This window comes from Epinephelus fuscoguttatus, linkage group LG3, assembly GCF_011397635.1.
Source record: "Epinephelus fuscoguttatus linkage group LG3, E.fuscoguttatus.final_Chr_v1".
Lineage (NCBI taxonomy): Eukaryota > Metazoa > Chordata > Actinopteri > Perciformes > Serranidae > Epinephelus > Epinephelus fuscoguttatus.
In genome coordinates, this window is record NC_064754.1 from 37,457,504 (window position 1) to 37,482,381 (window position 24,878).

The following is a 24,878-nucleotide window of genomic DNA, read 5'->3' on the forward strand; positions in this document are numbered from 1 at the left end:
GCAGCTCTCAGCAGGCAGCATAAATGCAAAGACACTGCAAATGCATTCACACATTCACGTTTCCCTTCCCTGCAGCTTCACTTGTCTTCTCTTTCTCACCAAGGTGAATGATTACCTCTGAAATTGGAGATTTATGAAGGGAAAACACAACTGAGGCGGCTTTCCTTGGCCGCCTAATGAATTTTTCATTGTACGCCTTCAAAACCGCTACTCTCCATATGGTTGTACTGGCTAGACAGAGAAGATGTTCAGTGACAGCTTAAGGAGTCCCTTCTCTGAATGAATTATGGCTGATTCTAGTATGCTCGCGCATTTCATTGATCACTTTGACGTCTGCTTTTTTCCCCCCCAAAGGCTCTTAGCCCGGCTCTTCACGCTGGGGCCCTGAGCTCTCTTTAAACACTGGGATTGGAAAGCTAATCTGGTTTCAAGGCTGCAGACCTGCTTGGTTTGAGCCCTGTTCTTTGCACAATGGGGAGGTAATTCCTGTCCCAAGAATATTGAATAAAAAGGCTATGTGCGAGTGTGAGCATGTGTGTTAACACTGATGTAAATGAAGGCAAATCCAAAGAAATCATACTTTGTTTCTGTATAAAACTGTTTAATGTACTCCAGTATGTACATATCAAATCTACAAAATATGCACATTGTTAAAATATTATCAGCGATTTACCCCTCACTCACTTTTGTGTCATAGCCCTTATTATATACAACCCCAGACCATCTTTAACCAATTCTTAAATAGGATACATACAGGATATAGCTAAGGTATCACAATGCAGACTGAACAAACAATTCACACAACATACCAATATCACCAAGTAAAAAAAAATCAACAGCGAATGCATGTTAAAATATTAATCTGTATATAATTACATTATAATAATGTTTGTGCGAAGCAGTTACCAGCGTAACATGAGGTTAAAGTACAGTACAGTTTGAGACTTACAGCTTGGGGCAGGGGTCGTTTTCTGTCCCGGTTACATCAATTAACAATTTACGTTGTGACAGGAACTAATGAGGGAGCATTGATTTACTTCTTTCCCCCCACTGCCTCCTGATATGAGAGTGAAACGACCCCAGCCCAGATCTAGTCGAGGTCAGGCATGTGTGCTCTTCTATGTTTGGTAATGAGAAAAAGACTTATTCAGAATGACCCAGCTGCCCCCACTGGTGAATGTTTTCATTAGTCTAATCCCACTTTGCCTTAATCCACCAATAAAAAAAAAAAATAATCAATAAATAAACTTCTGTCTCATCTTTTGCAGTTTTAAACAGATTGCAAAAATCACTGCAAACGCCCAGAGGGGACAACAAAATGACAATTTTGCTGCATTTCTGGGTTCTCCCAAGGGTGTCAGTGTTCTTTAAAGATCTTGAACATATTCCGTTACATATGACCGACTCCATAAAGACAAAATTAGATTCATTTTGCTTGCAAAAAAGCAATTCTTGTCAGGGGATGTGCTCTCCCCTTTAGTGCTCGTAGCAATGTTTTGGCATCATTTCTGAAAGCTTAAAAGTCTGAATGGCACTTCTGCTTCTTTCTTCTATCTGTACGCACAATGGTGCAATTGTCACACTACTTGCACACACACACGAAAAAAGTTAAAAGACACAAGTTGGAGGTTCAAATAGTGCTGAACACAAATTAATCCTTCTCTGGGGAAGTGCCAAATGCTGAAGGCAACACTGAATAGAAACCCACACTTTCCTTCAAAGGTAAATTCATAATAACTTCTGAAGGTTGCCATAGACGATACACACTCCATGCTCCCTTCAAATGTGGAGAGGTTTAGCTATCTTGCTGTTGGTTTAATCTAAACCTCTCATGCATATGAGCTGCTTGTAATGATGACAAAACACCAACTAAGCCTAAATTCTCCTATGACCTTATTCTTCATTTACTGATGATGAGGGCGCAGGCAGATTACAGGATTTTCAGGAACTCTTCTGTCTGAAAACGGTTTATACTGCAGGGTTTCACTGCCGTCACCCCACACAAGAGGCAACTGTGCAGAAATACTTTCACCAGGCTGACGTCTCCATGAGAAGGCACCGTTGGATTGAGGAGGAAGAGGCAGAGGAGGTTAAGCCATGTCGACAGGACAGCTCCTGTTGTGTTAGATCCGAGGCTTCACATTTGTCAACACAGTGTTGTCAACAAAAGTCCCACTGGCTGATACTCATGGTACTCATGAGACACACGTCCAACAGAGATGTAGACAAAGAGCAGATGGAGGTTAGCTTGTAATGGTAAGCGGAAATGATGGCAAGGCTTAACCCACAAAGGGAGCAGGTGGGCTGAAAAAGGTATGACGAGACCGGCAGCAAGGCCTGCTGCATGTCCGGTGCATCGCTGCATCAGAGCGCTGGATGTAGGATGGGGGCGGCTGTCAGATGACTCTGATCACCCCACGACAAGGCTCAGAATATGAGGGGCTGAGGTGACTCATCCAGGCAGGCAGTCAGGCATCTACCAATAGAGGAATTAAGGGGGATACAGTGTCTAGTCTGCCGCTAATAAGCAAGTCAAGGTGGCGGGGGCAGTCGCACATCAAGCAAGCTGTAGGCAAAGATGTTCCAGAAGACGGCGCAGAGCACAAACAAGGTGTAGACACAGAAGAAGATCCAAAACAGGGACTGCTCCTGGAGTCGCTGCTCATAGTTCTGCAGGACCACCACGCCAAGCGTCAGGCCTACCACCACTCCTCCCAGGTGAGCAACAAAGCTGGGATTGGGGCACGGAGGAAAGGCCGGAGGATAGAACCGCAGCCACACCGCCCGACCAAACTCTACACTCACTGTGAGCAGACAGAGGGAAAGAGAGAAAACACAATATTAGCAAGGTAGTTCCTAACAAGTAGTGCACTTATCAAGACATAAAATAACAATCTCTTCTATGAGGCAGAAAAATTAAAAAAAATAATTTACAGGATAGGGAGTAAAAGAATTGGCCCTCTGTGTTTTCACAGACAGTGTTCCACGGTGAGCCAGCCCACTGAGGGAGAGTAACAGAGGAAGGGAAATAAGACTCTGACTTAGAAAGATACTCACTATACTTGGTAAACTCAAAGTGCTGAAACCTCACATTAACTTCAGATAGACTGTGGAGTTCATTTGATTTATTTCTGGCCGGTCTCACTCATTGTTGTGGGAGTGTCGAAAGGTCACAGGCTAGCAAGTAGCTCGCTCGCTGTCAAACACTGTGTAAGTAAGCAGCCCACAACTTTTCCCAAAAATGTACTTTGCAGTGTGCCAAGCAGCTCTGCAGTTTTGTTTATATGTGTGATCTTGGAGGAAAGAGACATACAATAAAGGCATCTTGGAAACTACAGTAATGATCTTCTCCTCCACAGACACGTATCCACAAAGAGGGGTGAGATTTGCCACGTTCAGTTGGTCTTCACAGTTAGCAATTCTCCATATGCTTGAAAATTTAAAGAGGCTCTATGAGACATTCAGAGCATATGAGTTCTCTGGACATGGTTCTCAACATGGAAGTGGCTGAGTCAGTGGCTAGCAGCTAACGGTGCTAACTCCATTAGCAGCTCCAAACAACAGCAACAGTGCCGACAGAGCTCAGGGTGTAAACAGGAGGGTGGGAGCTTCCATGGTGATGCCATTTCGATATCAGTGGTAACCACCATCCAGACATGATGACCTAATCCAGGGGTCGGAAACCTTTACCATCAAAAGCTTTTCCACTGCTCCAACCCCCTCCCCATCCCACATCCTGCAGGGGAGACTCAAGAATAATGTTACCACCACTACTGAGGTTCAGCCATATCTAAAGGAAAAGGCGCCACACCTTAGACATATGACGCACATTTCAGTTGAAGAAATGTTTAAACACTTATTAAAATTTGTTTTAAAGTCTACAGATTATTAAAATTGGAGAATGTAAAAATAACTTTAGGCCTTCAACAATGATACATGAAAAAAAAACCTGATATTCTTGTTGAAGCCTCAAGTAGCTGGTGGAGAGAGGCTGAAGAGCTGCACACGTCCCTGCAGATGCATGTTTGGCCAAACTGGTTCACCACAACAAACCACAGAGAAAGTCGGATTACAGAACACATAGAGGTTGCGTGACTTCACTCTGCTCAAGCGCCATTACTTCACTACATCTTTACATAGCAAATAGTGGTTTGCTGCTATACTAATGCTCTGACTGTCTCATACAGGATCTTTAATATTGTTGCTGTCAGAGCAAAATGCACATTTCTCAAATAAGGAATCTTTGCGGTGAGATTACATTCTGCTGATGGAACAGCATCATGAGCAGATTAAAAGTGGAACTCCTGTGTTAAAAATTATTCTTGAACTGAAGTGAAAGGGGAGCGTTGCATCTTTATTCAGACTTACTGCAAACCAGAGCCATGGCCATCCGGAATAACTTAAACTGACACTTCATTCCCGACCAATTCTACAGAAAGAGAGAGAGAAAGAGAGGATGGAGTAATTCAGAAGGTCATTTTTTAAGTTCTGATGATAACAGACAGAACAAACTGTGCTAGAAGGTCAACTCCTCCTCAGACACACACGCATACACGCTGACATGAAATGACATGAGATCTCGCCCTCTGTCTCAATTCACGTCAATTTTGAAAGCCCCAGAGACGCCCTGACCCCCAATCTGTTCTTGCTGTGTTAGATAATGCGATTTCAGCTGAGAGGAGGGAGACAAACTCCTCCATCCTGACGCCAAGAATGTTGTGGAGGATCTGGCAGGGTACATAATGAGTACCTTATTATACATAATAGAGGTTCACCTGAGTGCCTTTTGCCTTAGGTATCAGTGATGACCCACAGGATGGGGAGTTTAACCAAACAGAGCAGATGTCAGATGGCAAATTCACAAAGAATGGATTGCAGCCGCTGATAGAACCATAAATTGTGCATCACTTGCAACCACTATCTTCCATGTGTCAAGGTCCGATTCACAAGATATAGATACAGTCAGTATTTATGGGAACGTCCACGAAATGTCACATCCTTTTACGCCAAAGGGAAAAACAAAGCGTTCACTACAGTCCTGAAAAGGTGCTGTGTGGCTTTCTGCACATCAAAAAAACTTAAAAATCCACATTTAAAGTGTATTATTCAACCTGGACCCTATTTTCTCATTTTTTTGTGTCTAAGTGACTCATGGGAACAATGGCTGCCATGTAAACACAAGGTATGTTCGTGCAGTCAATTATAGTTAATTGCAGTGAACTATAAGTGCTTGTTTTTGCCACTGACATGCTGAGATTGTTACTATAAGTGTCTGACAAGATTATTAAAAGGATTCTGACAGACACAGACCTTTTTGTTAAAGCCTGAGATCCTTTTTGTTTAAAAAAAACAAAATTGCTATCATCAAAACCGCCAGAATACATTTAAATAAACAGTAATTTTATCATCGTAAAACACACGTCATTCAAAGTCGACAGAGACAAAATAAAACTACCACAAACCATCTTAGTTTGTCTATTAACTGTTTTAACAACTCATGTTTGCTTTAAACAGAGCCAGTTACATGTGAAAATATGATGCTAAAATTACTGTTTATTTAAATGGAGTCTGGTGGATTTGGAAAAGGTGATTCTGGGGCTGTTACATACAGCACAAATACACCCATAAAATTTTACAGCTGTGCACAATTAACCCTTTTTTTGCATCTGATTGCATCTGTTAACCATGTGGCAAAGTATAAATGTTGCCTTTGCACCCAGAACACAGTGTGCAGAACAAAGAAAGAGAGAAACAGAAACATTTTAGCACAAAAACTTCAAGATCCCGAGTTACAGGTCCTGATGAGGTGCAGAGGTATTCCTCAAAAATTTAGGCAAGGAATTTAATGTTATGGAGAGACATCATATTTGGGATTTATTATCCCAGTGTGTCAGTGTCGTTAGTTCCCACAAACTCTCTCAGTAACTGTGCTTCACTAGTAGCACTGATGTTTGTGAACTGGATTGTTTTTGCAATAAGGCTCATTTGCATAGAAAGTGGCCAGTTTTGTGCCAAATGTATGCACATTGCCTATGTTAAATAAGTGCAAATAACAGAAGCACCGAGACGCTATTTGCTTGGCAGTGCAGTTAGGATGTACATCACGCATTGCGGGTGCTTTTAAATATTACACGCTTTCTTTTTGTCTTATTTGTGATGGTTAAGCAACTACAAAAGCCACTCAATCCTTTTGTGAATTCGCCCCAGAAGCTGCAGTGGGATGGGATTTCCTCGCATGCACCCGCTCACACACTTTCTGATCTTTTGGGAAAAGGAAAACTGATGGTGATGGTGAGGAATGTGTGGCATTTGTAGATAGAGCAGCACCTGCTGGGCCCCAAAACAGGCTGCTTTGATGATGTGGCAATGCTCTGTAGTGACAGGACAACTGAGTGATGTGATAATCATCTACCCACATGCACACGCACACACACACACACACACACAAACTTACCATTACTACATTGGCCAAATGTGCTGAGACCAGAGCGTACACTCCACCAGATGAGCCAACCACTGGAGCTGTCATATCAGTGACAGAAACCGCCAGAGACCCTGCAGTGATGATAAAGGAACACTTTAGGTAAATAAACAAATGAGGGCTTTCTTGTATTATCTGGTTCTTTTGATGAAAATGTTTTCTCAACTAAACTAAATTTGTTTAGCCTGGCCATTTTGAGGATAAATGGATAAATATATTTTGTGTAAATATTGCATAATGCAATACAGTAGTAAATGATACATGTCTCTGAGTCTCGTGCTACAATCTTGAGTCTGAGCTCTCACTATTCAAAAGGAAATCTGAATATCTTTTCCTTCAGAGGATCATACTGGCAGACACTGTTACTAACCCGACTAATTTAAACTGTTTTTGTACAAGCTGTGACCATTTGTGCCCTGAAAACATCTATTCTGAATGGCATAAAGGCAGCTTTGCTACTCACTATTTAATGTGGGTGTATTATAAACAGGCCTTCATGAATAGAGGCTTGCTCATACTGTACCAGCACACACTGGGATTTTATGTAAAACAAATGCATTCATACAAAATTGGGCTGCTGCAAACAGGGAATTGCTCTCTTTAGCACCTCGGTACCAATTCATCGTGTGCACAAAAGCTCCAATCAAGCATTCAAAAGTTTAAATGTGGGGACATTCAGAGATGGAGTCAGCCGAGGAAATGTGCTCTCACCACAGCGTGTGTGCAGAAGGCAGGAGAAAAGAAAAAAGGGAGATAGAGATGTGCTTTTGGACTATTAAATTACGCAAACACAAACTCTCTTATTCGCTCCCTTTTTTATTTTCCTTCTCTTTCGCTCTCTCTCCACTGTGCATCAAATCCATCCACTCTTCATTTCTCAGCATATCTTATCTTCTTCTTCTCTCCATGGCACTGACCTGTGTACATTATTGATGCTAAGTACATGAGACACAACTGCCCACACACAGTCTTCCCACCTTCACTCCCTCATTCTCTCCATCTCTCTCAAATACAAATATACTTTATTTGCATAACACATGCATGCATATGCTGTACATTAGAATTTACATTCAACAGAATTTGGGACCACTGGAATTTATTTTAATCTAACTTTGCTCTTTGTAACAATTTAATAGTGGTGTTCATTTCTTTGAGTCTTGGCTGTGAATGGTAAAGACAGAGTTAGCTGATGGAGTAAGTCACTTTATGGGTTGTGTTGTGTGTCCATATATCATATTGGTTAGAGGCTGAATTTAAGGTGAAGAATTTTTGTTGAGAATGTGAAGTTCCTCGTGTTATTGTTAAGTTACAGCAGGCCTAATATCTTGCTGTCATATAATAAGAAACGTAGAATGACAAAATCCAAATTCTAAATGGTAGTAGAGGTTTTTAATATTAGCACATTCATACTCCCAACTTGTCAAATACAGCAGCCTGGTCAGTGGCCCTGTGCTTCAAACTATGATGCTCTAGGGTCAGTTTTGGACACTAAGGGACCACGTGTTAATTTTTCTTCGTTACATGCATAGTGTCTTGTCAGGCAACAAAACTACTTGGTTAGGTTTAGAGAAAAGATGACGGTTTGGGTTAAATGTTTGTTTCATTACTCACCAAAGCGTTGACGAATATGTCGTGATATGACATATGTGATGTATTTCACCTAACATGTATATCACATGAGGTTAACTAGGTAACATAGTTGTAAAATAAGTCAATGTTTGACAACGGACATTAACAGCGGTCTGCTGGGTGAAAGTCCTGTGTTTGTTTGACCCATCCACCACCCCTTCCTCCCTGGATTATGAAGGCATGACTTCCCCTATTCTGCTTGATTGACTGGCTAACCCAGACATTCTTACCCTAACCAATCTGACTCCTGTTGCCTAAATCTAACCAACCCAAACAACGAGTACTAGTCAGTCAAAAGGACGGTAGGGTGGGTCATGCTTTCACTATCCCAAGATACACAAATTCGCCTCCCTCCCATCCTGTAAGGACTTTCTTGCTATTTACAACATTGCCATGGATGAATTTATACTGGAGATAGCTGAAAACCCGTTCATCTCATACAGGCGCTAAAGGGTGCATTGAGCGACACAATCAGACGCAGATGGTCACTGACAAAGCTGCTGTAGTTGAGGCCCTGGGAACAAGAACAGGCCGTCACTACATGTATGAATGAATTTTTAAACTAAATCGACTATAGTGAATCATCATTGTCATTGCGCCACTACATAGTCAGTGGCAATGAACCTTTGAACTGAACTGAACTGAATGAAATGGTTCCTATCAGCGAGATGATTTCCACCTCTAAATGTAGCAGTTGTAATGGTCATGTTTATGTAAACTTTCTCTAATTGCTTAAAATGTACAGCTCCATAGGGCCATGACTTACTTACTTACAAAATGAGCTTGTGGTCAGGCAAGGGTACATGTAGTTGGTGTATGAGAGCATGTTAAATGATTGCTAATTTCCTGAGGGATAGATCTTTGTTAAAACATTGCTCTTGTCTGTATTTTTTGATGATCCCACTCCATGCAGTAATTCTGGAGCAAGGACATGCAGTCCTTGCTCCATGGTAAATAAATATAAACAGAATAAACAGGCTTACCGAGCAGTAAACCCTATTTAGATTTTAAAGCCTGTGCGACTTCTGGTAAAAACGCAGCTGACTACACTCAGAGCTTTGATAGCTGTAAAATCAACTGACTAAGCTTAAGCCACATTTAGCCGACCTAATAACTTTGTACATTAATGCTGTTGAGTGGTTTGGACGGTGCTCAGCCCACATTTAGCTCAATTTCACCTAGATACATTTAGTCTCACACAACCACAGAGTATAATACACTATACAGTGGGCAATGAGTATATAATTACAGCACACAGAAAGGGCTGCAGAGTTCATAGATATCACATCACCATAAGGAGGAATGATGGGATGAGCTATGGCATCTCAATCATGATGCTATTTATGGGAGTGGGCAAAGCAGACGTGACAGAAAACTGCACAGACACATACACCTACACTGGTCCACAAACACATGCATGAGAAAATATGTCGCCATACATCATACAGATGTGCAGAGAATAACAAAAACACATGCAGTATACTACACACATACATACACGTACACCACCATCCAAACATGATACAAAAACAAGTTTAACTGAATCCCCTTGATGTCTGCGTCCTTACAGTGGCCTCATTCTGTCAGTATGTTTACAGAGTTTGGCTTTCATATTACATTTTTACTGTATTTTATTTGTATTTGGACAACACTGCACTGCAAACACTGAAAATACAGCATGTTTACCTGGGAACTGTTTGCTGAAACACACACTGCATGATGCTGTTCATTGCAACAACATCTTGTGTAATAAAGAAGGTGTTCCATGCAGCTGTTTTGTGCTGAACGTACTGTGTATTGTGGAAACCCCAGTGCTTTCAGAAATTTAAAAAAAAACATTAACTTATTCCCAATTCCTCCCAGTCCTATCCAAGAAATGTGTTCTAATACTAATAATACCAATTAGGATTATTATGCTTTCATGCCAGCAATAGCCATAGCTGGAGGCATTATGTTTTCAGGTTGTCCAGTTTGTCCCATTCTTGTGAACGTGATATCTCAAGAATGCCTTGAAGTACGTTCCCAAGATTTGGCACAAATGTCCAGTTGGACTCAACGATGAACTAATTAGAATTTGGTGGTCATAGGTCAAAAATAAAGGTCACTGTGACCATGTCTATCCCATTCTTGTGAACACGATATCTCAAGAACACCTTGAGGGAGTTTCTTGAAATTTGGCACAAACGTTCACTTGGACTAATTGGTGACTAATCTTGAAACTGTCCTGATTGTATAGATCCTCTGTGTTGTCAGGGGGAAGATGTGTGTGAAGCATCCATGTTTTTATAGACAGGGATGTAAACTATAAGAGAAACTTGACTGGTGTGCAGAGACATACAACCACAGGGTGGTTATTCTAGTTTTATCGTTATTTCAGGAAATACTAATTGTGTTACATATTGTGTCCCGATTTGGCACTGCTGGCCAGTCAAATAAGCTCAGTGGTCCACACCAGGTAGAAGACCTTGTAGTGTGCAGGTTGTGACACTCTGCCAATTTGGCTGTTTACTTCCCTGGCATCAAGATGGAAGAAAAAATACTTCACTAATTACTTCCCAGAGTTTTAAAAATCATCAAATGTTGTGTCTTTGCGTTTGATTCTCCCTCCCTGTCTTTTCAAAGGAACGTGACAGACAGTGAAATGAAAGAACCTTTTCAAAGCTGGAGCTGATATTTAGCAGTTTCTTCTTTGCCTAATATGTTGCCCTCTCAGGTGTGTGAAGCTTAATGGCAGCACAGCGAGGTGGTGTAATAACAGCATCTGACTCACCAGGTCATTAAACACTGCAGAGTGATCTAAGCAGCTAGGTGATTACACACACAAACACATACCCACACATGCTCACATGAGCATCTACACGGCTTTCCCTCTGTCTAATAGAGAAAATTGATTCATGCAAGAATCTGGATCCTTTTCTTCCACATTTCTGAATTGGTTCTTAAATTCTTTTTAAAAAAGAAAGATTTCAATATCAAAACTTATAGAAACACTGTTAGCTGCTTTATATCAAGCATCAATTTTGAATTATAACCCTCAGTAATAAACTTGAGTGGTAATATGCACAACGATAGCCACTCCCTGGGTTACACCCTTTGAAAGCGCTCTACATTACTTCCTTCCTCTTCACACACACACACACACACACACACACACACACACACTCCAACACCTGGTTCAGGACACCTCCACCTCTTGTAGTTCCTGTATTTAGGAAGTGCGTCTGTACAGGATGACCTCCATCCCTGTAATTAACTTGGTTTAATAACATTATTTTAGTTTAGTTGTGTGTGCACACAGACGCACACAGAGACAAGGACACCGTCTCTTCATAGTCCCTCAGCAGGCCCCGGGAGGCCTGTAGTTTTAGAGTCGAAAGTGGCATCTCATTTATCTTGGCTGTTCATCCAAACTGCAGAGAGAGGAGCGGGAACATGAGGGGGAATAATAATGCACATCAGCACTCATTATGGAAAAAGTCAACAGTTTGGCTGCATGTTGACTGAAGCTACAAAGTCATGTGCCAGTAGTTGAGTCTGAGTTTGTTTGACTTAAAGTGACTTCCCCTTTCTCTCTGTTGTTTACTTTGTTGTCTAAAAGTCTGTTTTTGTGCCTGACCCTCTGTTGTTGTGCACATGTTCGTGCCTTAATTGTCTTACGCTCTCTGTATAGGAAGACCCTGTTTGTTTGTGTTTATGTACTTGTCTGCTGTCTATAAGTGAATACTTGTGTGTTTGCATGCAAGTCCATTGTTTCCATTGTTAAAGAACCAGAGTTTGTGTTGGCCCCAGAGGGCCATCGACCTCTCTTTGAGTCATTACTTGACTTCTGAACTCTGCCCTGACCCCTGTAGTATGTGCCAGCTGAGCCTCCTCTCTTCACTGCTGTTTGCTGTGTTTCTTCAGCCAATCTGGCAGTGTGATTGTGCAGCACATTTAAAGTCGTTGTTTGCGTTGTTAATGATTGTTTGTGTTGTCTACCACCTGTCGAAAAGTGCTCGAGGATGGCGCGCCCTGATGGCTCACTTGGGAGAGTGTGCGCATAGGTTGAGTCCTATCTATGTGTCATATCTATCTGGCCCATCCAATAAAGGCAAAAAGCTGAAAAAAATCTTAAAAAGAAAAAAGCTCAAGGTTCAAGGTAAAACTTCACCCACAAAATGGCCATTTGTAAATCAATTATTCACCTGTGTACCACTGAATTTGTGACGAAAACTCTGTTTTTCTCACACGCCTCCACAGTGAACAAAGAATCCAAAAAAACAGTGAACATTCTTGATATACTGAAATAAAGGGGAGCGGCATTTAACAACAGCAAAAATACATAAAAACATCTGCTTACAAACACCTTGTGCAGTATAAATCAAGTCTCATTTAACCAGTGACATGCTTGGTACCTTCCAAACACAGGCATATGCACACACTTTGGCATGCTACTTATCCGTGCCTGAGACTGTTAATGCATAAGTGTTTAAAATAGTAAGGTTTTAGCAAAAATGCATGTGTTTGGGAAGTACTGAGCATATGACCGGATAAATCAGACTTAGATTATACTGCACGAGTGGTGTGAGAGTTTGTTGTTTGATTTTATATAGTTTTACTGTTGTTAAATGTGGACCCCATTCACTTCAATTCATCCAAAATGTTTGCCGCTTTTGGATTCTTCGTTCCCTGTTGAGGCATGTGAGAAAAACAAACATTTTCTTTACAAATTTGAAATAACACAGCGTTAGTAACTGATATACAAATGGTAATTTTATGCGTGATGTATTCCTTTAAGCTAAACTGCTGAAATAGCATTAAAAAATAATAAATAAAACAAATGTAGGAAATGCACACACTGAAGTATGTTTTAACAGTGATACGTTTGCTTACTGATTTACATACATTCACACACACACACACACACACACACACACACTCATGCTCTACAGCCAACTGATTTCGTGAGATATTTGAAAGTAAAGTAACTACTGAATTAATTGAAAAAAAAAAGAAACAATATATGTATAAGCTGATACAGATTCTTTAAGTAAACACTTTTGTTAATGATCTGAAATTTGGTTATTAACAACTCCTATATCTCTCTACTGTTTTATTATCCAATTAAATTAGAAATGCCATAAAAATGATCACACATTAAACAGCAGGTTATAAAACCTTGATGCATATATGCCACAAATACAATGATGAGCAAATATCAGCTTATCACATCCAACCCCTTGTTACTAAATGCTGAATATTCAGAAAATTGTGACTTTGGCTAACATCCTCCTGCTGCCAAAATAATACAAAAAAGCCCAGTCAGACATGACAAACCCAAACATCACAGCTAAACATAACCAGAGTGTGCCTCCCCTCTTCCGCTGGTGGTCGATATCTAATTAAAACAGCAGATTTGTGTGTGTCTGTGTGTGTGTGTGTGTGTGTGTGTGTGTGTGTGTGTGTGTGTGTGGGTGTTGGTCTGTGTGTGTACATAAGTGTGTGTGATATATGGCGCGTTTCCTCCTTATTTCAATGCAAGGTTAATACTACAGGCCACCACAGCTGGTATCCCCAGGGTGTTTGTCACTGACCCCTGCGTGCACACACACACACACACGCACGCACACACAGAGATGGACACTCAGAGATGGAGAGAGACAATGAGTTATAATTTTCATGAATATTAAACAAAAATGGCACTGGCTGCAATTTATATTGGACAATTCTTAGCTTTTCCTCAAACACAATCTTCACCGCAGAAATCCAACAACACCTCTGCAGATATTCTGCAGATTTTCGAAAAAAGTTATCTTAAATAAATATTGTCTATTACGTTACAAGCAAAAATGAACAAATAAATTCCACAAATTTTCACTCCAGATTACCACTGTAACACTGTAAAAAAAATCTTGCAGATTTCATTTGGGTCTGGCTATCATTTACACACACCAAATCCTCGCTGCCACAAGGCATCACATCTCCAGCCCCGAAAATCTTTAAATACTCATCTCAAAAAGTAGCCCAATAATTCCACTCCAGTTATCTTGTAGCTAAGGGTGTAACCCCTGGGCACCTTTTTTTAATGCTTAAATTTTTTTGGAAGGGGCGTACAACTAGCACATAGGGATAGCGGATAGCGGACGATTTTGTTAGTTTGTACTGATTCAGTAAAGAAAAACAGAGCTTATGAACACACTTACACTTTCACTCACACACACACACACACACACACACACACACACACACACACACACACACACACACACACAAATACTGACTGACTGTCTCGGCTGAACACTGAAATTGTGCCAGTGCCTGAGGTTTATAGGGCAGTAGGAAGGGAGTGGTGACATTTCGTTCAAAGCTGTGTGTCTACTTTTTTTCCTCATTTGTAGCTGCTCACTCGACTTCTCCTAAATCTCACCCACTTCCACTCATCTCCCATCTCTATATTTCTCATATCCTGGCCCCCCTCTCCAAACCCTCTCAGGCTTATTAACACTTATGAATTCATCTCCCCTCGTCCGTCTCTTCTCTGTCTTCGTCCCTACCTCACACACTCCCCCTTCCGATTTCATTATTACTGTGTGTGTGTGTGTGTGTTCTTCTGATTGAGCTCTATTTGAGATGACTCTCTCTGCTCTGCCCTATTGTACATGACCGTAGGGGGATGCAGGGACTTTGATGGGGCAGTGACAACCCCCTACATCCCAGCACGTCTGCTAGAAAAACAGAAACACTAGGCCATCTGTCCTGAACACCCCCCCCCCCCCCACACACACACACACACACACACACACATACACACTAAATTTTGTCATTGACCAGTATCCACCAACACAGTCTGCAACCTGATAGGCTGCTGAATGCCTGAAAAACACACAACAAGCAGATGGAACAACGGTGGAGTTGAAAGGCAAAACTCCATAGTATAGTGTGTGTGTGTGTGTGTGTGTGTGTGTGTGTGTGTGTGTGTGTGTGTGTTTATGTTTCTGGTGTAGACTGCGTGTGTAGATAAGAGAAAGGGAAATGTATGCAGTGAATGGAGAGGAACTGAGATGGTAATTGTTGCATGTGTGTGTGAGACATCACATGCCCACCTGCCAGCACACCACACACGTAGACCAGTCCAATCCGCAGGGCTCCGTGGACCATTTCTAGAGGGACTCCCACCAGCAGCTGCATGGCCATATTCAGGCTCAGATGTTCAATCCTGTAAAACACACACACAGAGTTAGAGAGAGTCAGTCTTAAAATTAAATCCATATTTAATTATATGACTCAAGAAAATGAGATAATAACAATAATAACAGTGCAATGCAAATACAATGATGACATAAAAAGTGAAACAGAGACAAAGTGATCGTTGTAATTAAAGTAGTTTGTTGTTCGTTGTTGATTCTAATAATATTCTTATTAATCTTTACGGGCTATATGGGTCTGAAAAATAATGAAATACTAATTAATTTAGTGAACCTCATAAGCTAATCATCCCCAATGGCATTAAAAGTACTGGAAGTGTTTTGTTTATTGTGCTAGCATAAAGAAATTACACCGAATGAGCAGAGTGTCTTTCCAAAGGCATTGCCTGAGTTACTCAGAATAATCCACAGAGCATGCAGTGAACGTTTATCATTATAACTACGTTTTACTGAAGAAATAGTCCCTCCCCGGTGGGTCAGAGGGCACAGAGAGTGCTGGGAGTAACTAGTTCAGGCTGTTCCCATAAACTATTAGTATGTTTTTCTACGGAAAGTATTGCACCCAAATTTGCACATATCATACATAATCTTGAGCCAGTAATTTGTGCATTACCCATGTATTTTGGAAGGCTGTGATCACATGACCAATGTGATGAGGAGCGTAAACAAGGAAGCAGTCCTGAGTCGTCTTTAAGGAGGCAGGTTAGGGGTGGCGGATGGGTTACAAAACAGAGGACTTTCCTTAGGAGACTGGTGTTTGGTGCTGTGTAGACTTCAAGTCATCTAAAGTTTCCTCCTCACCATGTTTCTTATCCCTAAACCTAACTACAGCAACTTGTCTAAATTTAAACTCTATAACTTGTACGATATCATACAAACTGTTCTATTAGAATATGTTGAATAGTTACATGTAATTGAATTACAAAACTAGAAAAGCACTCAGAGAGTGCAGACCTCCGCCAAGTAACTGATATTCCCTCCCCCTCTGAATCGGATTTTGCAGCCTGCATCACAATTAGGTTATTTGCATCACTATCATTATTAGGATATATATACCTTCACCATGGAGATGCTGTGGTGTATTTATTTCGTTTTTATTTTGTATCAACACAGAATATAATATGTTTTTTTGTATTTTTCACTTTCTTTTTTCCAACACAGAACATTAATTACAACTTTAGAATTACAACAATATTTAGCATGTAGAACAAGATGTGCTTTCCGGCCACCAGATGGCGCTATTTTCACCGTCTTAATTGCTGCTGAGGCTGTCAGACCATATGCTTTATTTATTATTTCATCGACTTTGCTTCACCACCAAAATTTTATCATCTGTTCCTTGTCCCATTATCCACCTTTCCTGAAAATTTCATCAGTTCATAACTTTTTGAGTTATTTTGCAGACAAACAAACAAACAGACCAACGCCGGCAAAAACATAACCTCTTTGGCGGAGGTAATAAATGTACTTGTAATCAGTATCAGTTAAAGTTATTGAGAAAAAAGTATATAATTAAATTACAGGTACTTATCAAAATGTAAGTGATAACAAAAGAGTTACATCTGAATATAATATATTGTTCCAGTAAAAAGTTTATATGTAGAATATAACATTCATTGGGGCGTCGGTGCCTGAGCGGGTAGAGCAGGCGCCCCATGTACAAGGCTGTTGCCGCAGCAGCCCAAGTTCGAGTCCAGCCTGTGGCCCTTTGCTGCATGTCGTGGCTGCATTATTTCACTCATAAATAAAATGAATAATCAATCAACCTATTGCATTTGCATTTTCTTCTGTTGTTGATGTTGATGTTTAGAAAGCACAATCTCAGGGAGCGCCATGATCTGTGATGCATCCATATGTCAAATGTGCACATCGCCCCCTACCGTATTAGATGGCTAGCACCATGGTTAGCTGAAGAAGATCGGCTACTGACGTCACTCTCCTGCGCTGCTCAGATTGCCAAATCATTTTCGAATTATGGTCACTATTTTGCAGGGCAGACCACGAAAATGAAATAGCAATGTCTTCTTTGTTTTATTTTTGATTATGGCATAAAATGTGCAGTCTTGAAGAAGAAAATGCAAATGCAATAGGTTGATTGATTATTCATTTTATTTATGAGTGAAATAATGCAGCCACATTCTTAAAATGAAAAAGCATTTCTGTAAATGCATTTTAATTTTCAAATTTTACATTTCAAATTGAATTTTGGTATATCTATTTGCTGGGGCATATTTTAAAATTAAATCTCAAATGACTTTTTCTTTTTCATTTTAATTAAGTAAAAGAATGTGCAGTCTTGAAGAAGAAAATTAAAATGCAAATAGGATGATTGATGATTAATTTTATTTATGAGTCAAATAATGCAGCCACATTTTTAAATGAAAAAGCATTTCTGCAAATACATTTTAATTTAAATATTAGTCACGATTCGCTTCCATAGCGAGAGGAAAAGAAACTGAGAGCAAGATGGAGAGTGGGCGAGTCCCTATAGTAAATATTTACAGTCTGTTTTGGTTTGGAGAATTGGGAAGGATCTACATTGCTGAGCTGTTGGCAGGATTACATGGTTCATGTGTGTGTGTGCAGCTACTGCTCCTGAGTAGGAACAAAAATGACAACTTAATTGCTTAAAATGCTGTTTAGCTGTGATTCAATGTGATGTTTTAGTGTTTTTATTGTGGCTACGGAGCACTGCAAAACAAATTGAGCACACCAGTGTTCATCTAGTGCCTTTTACATCCGTCTGCAAACACATTTTCACAATCATTTTTCAATCCATGATGCAGGTGTTTAAATTTTTATACAAACTTGCAATCAGCAGCAGTATGAAAATAACTTATTTCCCCGGCCAGAGAAATGCTCCAAATGCAAGGACATGGATTGGATGATAAACTCCGAACGGGCAACATGCATCCTTTTCCTCCCGTGCGTAAGGTGTCAGATGATTGACAGGAAACACACTCGGCTCTGGCACCATACAATGATAAAACAGAAACTGTGACAAAATCAAACCCCTGGTTTATGTTTACTGAGATGGGAGCTGTTTTCTGCACTATGCAAGAGTGAATGGCACCAAATGGCTTCGTGTGAAAGGAGGAAAACAAGATATCTCAAACTATTTTGAGTGTGCAGACATTAACAGAAATACAGAAAAAGAAAAGGGCAACCTAGATGATGGTTAAAGTTAAAGAAAAAACTAATGATAAATAATAAAAGAAATACAAGTGGAAATCCTTCAGCAAATAGTCAGTTTACCACTTATACATATATATTTTTCCAGTCCAAAATCATTACGTCACTCATTTTAAGTGAGGAGACAGCCACGAGTGTGCAGTTTTTATAACATAACACACCATCAACTGCCTTTTCCCTCCAAGACCATATTACGGACACACACACACACACACACACACACACACACACACACACACACAGAACATCTGCTCCTTCATCAAACCACACTGTCGTGGCCATCAACAGAATCATCAGCACACTCCAGTGCACTCAAACATTACATATGAACACAGACAGTGGCACACAGTGTGTATACCCACTCACCCACAAACAAACACATATACACATGCACTCACACAATCACAGAGACACACACACTGCACAATAATAAGATAAAAGGGGTGTGCGGCTGCTGCAAATTTACCCAAATCCCTTCACAGCTTGTGTTTCAGTTTGATGACAATAAGCAAGGGATAACTTGTTCAAACACACACACACACACACACACGCACACACACACACACACACACACACACACACACACACACACACACACACACACTCTGTGTCCTTCATGGCTACACAGTCCCTCCAGCCAGACCTCAGTCAGCAGCACATTGGGGTGTCACAGCAGAATATAAGACGAGAGCAGCGAGCATAATCCTTTTCTCTTTCTCTCTCATAATCTTCATCATTGTCTCTCACTCGCTTCAATCACTCTCCCTCCTCTGTTTTCCATCTGCGTCTGAATTACACTGTCATTTCTGTTTCCCATTGCTGAAAGAGAGATGACAGAACGTAAGCAGGAGACTGAGAGATGACGACTCCTCTTTTTCCCCCGTTCGACAGTTTGACAAACTGAAGCGCTGAATCCTGTGTGTCCTGCCTGTCTGTGCATTCATTCAACAAACAGCTTCTACCTCCTGGAAATGAATGCAAACATTCCCACAAACAAACAAGCACGCATGCAATTCCCCCAATACTGACAGGAAAACAAAAAACAAAACAAGACAAGGCCGATAATCTAGTTTGAAACAACCCAGCCACCTCAGCTACAATGCCGACAGAGAGGATCGTTCCAGTGATCAGACAGACAATGTGGGATATTGATTAGCTGGGAGAGGCTTGTCCAAATGCACAAGGACAACTCCACTCCAGATAACAGCGGCTATCTATTTCTATACTGCTAATGAGGCTGTGAGGAATGGGCTGCACTGTCGGGCAGATCTGTGGATACCCATGAGAGGTCCTATTGTGTCCAGATGACCATGGTCTTTCAGGGCGTTCAACAAAAGCACTGTTTAATCTTTTCCCTTTTTTATTACTGTCTCACCAAACCACAGCTGAACTCTTACAGTTAGTTGAGTTTACTGCACCATCAAGCACTGAGCTCAGTGAAATTTCTTTTTATGTCTCAGCTACATTGTAAAAAAAAATAAACAAACAAACAAAAAAAACAGCACCAGAATTATTTATTATTATAGGCCACACATTTCATGATAATTAGAAAGGTGGACAAAAGCAAACACATGCAACTGCAAAAAAATATTTTGCTGCAAAATGTTTAGAGTAATGGTTTAATCTTGCAGGAAGCTAATCTCCCTGAAGTTTTCACAGCTGCTACAGACACACTGGTTTTGTGTGTGTGACACAGATTGAGAGAGAGGTCCAAAAAAAAAAGAAAGATTCTTCATAATACTCTACTAGGGATGTGTTTGGGCCAATATTTACACTCTGTTTTAGTGTTGAGAATTGGGAAGGATCAGTCTCACTGAGCTCTTGATAGGATTACATGGTTATGTGTTTGAGAAAGAGACTCTGTGCGTGTGTGTGTGTGTGTAGGAGAGAGAGAGAGAGGGAGTGTGTGTACACACAAGTGGCAACCTCTAGGGTTGAAAAATAAAGCCAATGCAGAAGTGCCAAATACCGCAGTTCCTCTAATGGCCACTTGAGGCTGGCTCTAGAAGTGAGTCAATCCCCATAGACCCCTATCTTAAAATGCCAAACTTTATAGCAGTAATGTTAAACATGTTTACAGTCTGGGTAATAACAAAGAAAACAGTTCTGGGGCCTGTATCACGAAGCAGGATTAATGTCTTAGCGAGGTAACTGCAGGGTTAACCCTGGGCTTTCGGTCTCATGAAGCCGGTTCAGTTCTTATCGGGGTCACCATGGCAACTTACTCTGAACGGCTATCCTGCTCCGGAGCAGGGTAAGTTCAGGGTTGAATCTGATCCTATAAAAAGCACCACCCACTGGCCAATCAGCTGTTCGGAAAAAAATGACTCCGCTGACAGAAATGCAGCCCAGTCATGACGGGAAGTTTAATTCATTTGATTGATTTTGATATGAAAGTTTATTTTGAACATTAAAAAAGAAAAGAAAGCAACAACAACAGACAATGAAAAGATTGTTCAAAAAGGAGTGGAAAGAAGTCGGAATTTCATCCCACCCCTTCATAAGAAAGAAACTGATCATTTGCGGACACTTAATAGCACCATTAATTAGTGCCAACATTTTGTTTTGTTGGAGGAAATGATCCCTGTTAAAGATAATGGGTCTAACTGACAGCTTTGCTGCTGGAAATGTGGAAAGTAGCCTATCATGTCTACACTTCATGGTGTTTGAGGGATTTTCCTTTTTGTTTTTTAAAGAGGGAGACTAGGTATATTTTTGTGCAGCTGTTAAATTCTAACACAGCTCAATATCAGGATGATTGTATTCAGACTATCAATTTGGTGTTGATATGATTTAATTGTGACGTCAGCTTTAAGCTTTATTGTAGCATATATAACGTTATGACAAAGAAGACCAGTTTATCAGACGCAATGATGTTAGACGATGATTGTAATACACGCAATTCATCTGCGCAGCATTGATTTCATGGGATTCAAGGGTGTGATCAGTGTCAGATGTACAGGTACAGGTACTGCAGCTACTTGAACCAATGATGAGTAATTTAACCTACACATCATTTTATTTGCTGCCTTGTTTTTTCTTTATTTTTCCCTCTCTCCTCCTCTATTTCTTCTTTCCTTACCCATTTTTTTCTTCTCTATTATGTGATTTCATTGATGTTTTGACAGGGGAATTTCTTTGATCAGTTTTAGTGGCTTCTAACCTCTCCGGCACGTTTCTTTTTTTAATCTTGTAAATGTTATACTGTCTGTTTCTAACATTATGTGCAAATAAACTAATCTAAACTAAAGCTAAACATTATTCATCCCGTTATGCATTGACACGCATGTTTCCTCCTCCTGCAGCTGCCACGGTGTTGGCCTTTTCTGCAATGTTGCTTTTCTCCTCCTCATATTTTAGTAGAATGATCCTCACGAGAAATACTTTTTTTTTCCTCACACATGGCGCTCTGTGAGGACCCTCAGTGACGCTCAGTGACGCTGTGCTTCTCTCATGATTGTGATTGGTCCGCTGCGTGCGCGTTCACAGCTCTTGATAAAGCAACACTGGGTTGAGTTACCGAGTTGATATCCAGCATTGTGATACCGATTATCCTGATTGCCATTGTTAGGGTTAGTCAACCCAGGATAGGTCTGGGTAACCCAGGAAAGGTTGATCTCGCTTCGTGATACAGGCCCCTGGTCTCTGTTGCTAATTTCCCTGTTCATCGTAACTGTACAGAGTCTTTACAAAAGTTGCCCATTTATACGTTATTACGGCTTAAAGTTATGCATAACAGTTAACCATATCTGTCAATGTACTGGCTAACCAAGCTAGCTAGGGTTAGGGATAATGTCACCCTCTTGTCGAAAATTTGGACATTTCTGGCTTCACAAATTCCAGCATGGCAACTAGGTGCCTTAAAATAGTGTGAGGTCTTGATGCCAATTTGACATAGTGGCCAAACGTAGTATTACAACTTCCAGATTGTCACATGATGCCATGACGACCAAAAATACTGTTTCCCATAGACTTACACTGTGGAAGAGACGTTTGTCAATTGGTGGAAACATTCTTTTTTTTTTGAGTGTCACGACCCCCACAGAGTTGTTTCAATCAATTATTTGCAATGTTACATGATAGTGACTTTCAGCATTTATCGAGAAAGGCAGAACGCACATATTTTGGGGAACTCTGCCTCCAAACCCCGCCTGGAATATTAATTTAATTAAGAAATATGTCAAGAATAATTTTTGGATGCTACAAGTTCTCATACCACCCTCAGGTGCAATGATTAAACTCCACGCTCACCACTCTTACCCTGCAGGGATTTATTACATGAACTTCCCCTCCTTGTATGATTTGGAATACACAGACGTGATGTGTCCTTAATGAAGGTCTGTCCCAGTCGCTTCAGTATCAGCATTAGCAAATTAGTTTGAACTGGTTAAGTCAGCCAACGTATAACGACAAATGTTTTTCTGTGCCATTACTCCAAGGGCTCTACAATGAACCAGTAATGAAATGTTTACACCCTGAATTATTTAAAGTCACTTTTGATCAGCCTTGCATATCTGTGAAGTTGTGTGGATCAAACACAAACACCCTTTGAAAATAAAATCTACAAAATCTAAATAAAATCAAGGCCAATAAATGCACCCATTAAAGACTTAACATACCAATGCAATGTTGTCATTTAGAGAATTATAAACATCAAGGTCATAATCATATCATCATATTCTGTTTTCCTTGAACTCAGGGTTTAACTCATTTACTGCATCCCCGCCATCTTTACTCAGAACATGTACCAGATACTGAATGATGGGCAGCTCTCCATGACTGCAAAAACACAGTGGGGGAGATTTTACTGTTAAAAAGACGTTGCTGATGTTTCCATAACAGTTACACCTAAACCATTTCCATATATGATCGAGCAGATTGTTTGACAAAGATAATTCCCACAGGCTCTTGTTTCTTTTTACAGTCACTTCCCCTGAGGACCTAAATCATTTCAATATGTTCCTGTGTAATCAGTGTATGTTTAACATCCCACCTCCCTCCTTTATCCCTCCATTCATCCATTCTACTTCATCTCTTAACCACACACTGTCATCCCTACCGTCTCTCCCCGGCACCTCCAGGTTCTCCTAATTGAATTACCATTTTATTAGTTCTCACTATTGCCTCAGACTGCATTTACCCAGAAGGTTAATGAAACCTGGATGACCTGGCCTGAACTGATAATAAAATAGTCTGTGGTGCTCGTGGTGGCAGAAGAGAGGAGAGGAGAGGAGAGGAGAGGAGAGGAGAGGAGAGGAGAGGAGAGGAGAGGAGAGGAGAGCGTAGGCTGAACAAGTATAATGGCAGGTTTTATGTCATAAAAAATGTCTATCAAGTTAATATTTGGTGGTTTCTTTTAGTTTAAGAGAGTTATTATAGACACTGATGTTTCCCACACTCATTGTATTACACCACATTACAAAAATTCCAATAATAATTGCTTGTTCAGGAACACTTGAGGTTTATTTGTCACTTGCTTATTTGTTTTGTAACTTCACGTACAGTGAATTAACAGAGTATTACAAAATGCATCCAAAGACTAATTAGCAGCTCACAATCCCCCATCTCCTCTTCCTTATCTGCATTTATCCTTCATGAATGAAAAGGATTTAATTGCTTTCAGCTGGTGTGTTTCACTGGAGATTAATGGCACTGTGTATTTTTGTTAATGAAACAGTTACGTAACAAGCTCTGACTCACTGAACTTTTTAAATGCTACAAACCCAAACCACCCGAGGCATCATAGATATGAGGCACCTCTAGTTTGCCAGTATGTTATTTTTCACCCCATGCTGTCACACGCAATCCACTGATCGCATGACTGACGTGAAAAAATTCAAGTGGATGAGTTCACGTCATGTCAAATGTGTCACTGAGGCATTTCCTCGGGGAAATAAAACTAGAAAATAGAAGGATGTGAACTCACCCGGTGTGCATGAAAATGTAGCTGAGGTACCTCCAGGCCTGGGCACGGAGCTGGGGGTGGTAAGGTAAGGGGCTCTTTAGGAAGGACGGGCTGGACACCTGCAGTACCAAGCGGTCCAGCTGGAACCCATAGTACATGAACACAGCCACCTGGGAGAACACAGATGGATAAACACAGAATGTGTGATTTCAGGAGGAGTGGTATCAGTATACACACCTCAATAAACACTGTGAAATGAGGCTCAGCATCATAAATCAGAACACACTGCTCTGGTAATAAGATGAAAGTTGAAACACAAACTTTACACTTAATTTCTTTATTATCTTCAGGCATCATTAGTCACATTACATTATTACTCTGGAAAGAAAAAACACAATCCTGGCATCAAAAAGCTAGTGTCAGTTTTCTAAGAGCAGATGATATTTCTTGAATATTTCAAAGTAATCTATTTTAATTGGAACACAGA

The 24,878-nt window shown here is 40.5% G+C and overlaps 1 protein-coding gene across 5 annotated transcripts in view; it reads right to left on the reverse strand.

Moving 5' to 3' along the window:
* Positions 1 to 615: 615 nt before the first annotated feature.
* rhbdl3 (rhomboid, veinlet-like 3 (Drosophila)) overlaps positions 616 to 24,878 on the reverse strand; it is an 82,892-nt gene continuing 58,629 nt past the window's right edge. For all 5 annotated transcript variants that reach the window (XM_049572420.1, XM_049572421.1, XM_049572416.1 and 2 more), the window contains 5 exons: positions 24,413 to 24,561; positions 15,193 to 15,305; positions 6,455 to 6,555; positions 4,369 to 4,429; positions 616 to 2,804 (listed from right to left, as the gene is read on the reverse strand). In XM_049572420.1, the coding sequence (XP_049428377.1) occupies positions 2,533 to 2,804; positions 4,369 to 4,429; positions 6,455 to 6,555; positions 15,193 to 15,305; positions 24,413 to 24,561 (696 nt within the window). In that variant the 3' untranslated portion in view covers positions 616 to 2,532. The remainder of the gene's footprint in view (positions 2,805 to 4,368; positions 4,430 to 6,454; positions 6,556 to 15,192; positions 15,306 to 24,412; positions 24,562 to 24,878) is intronic.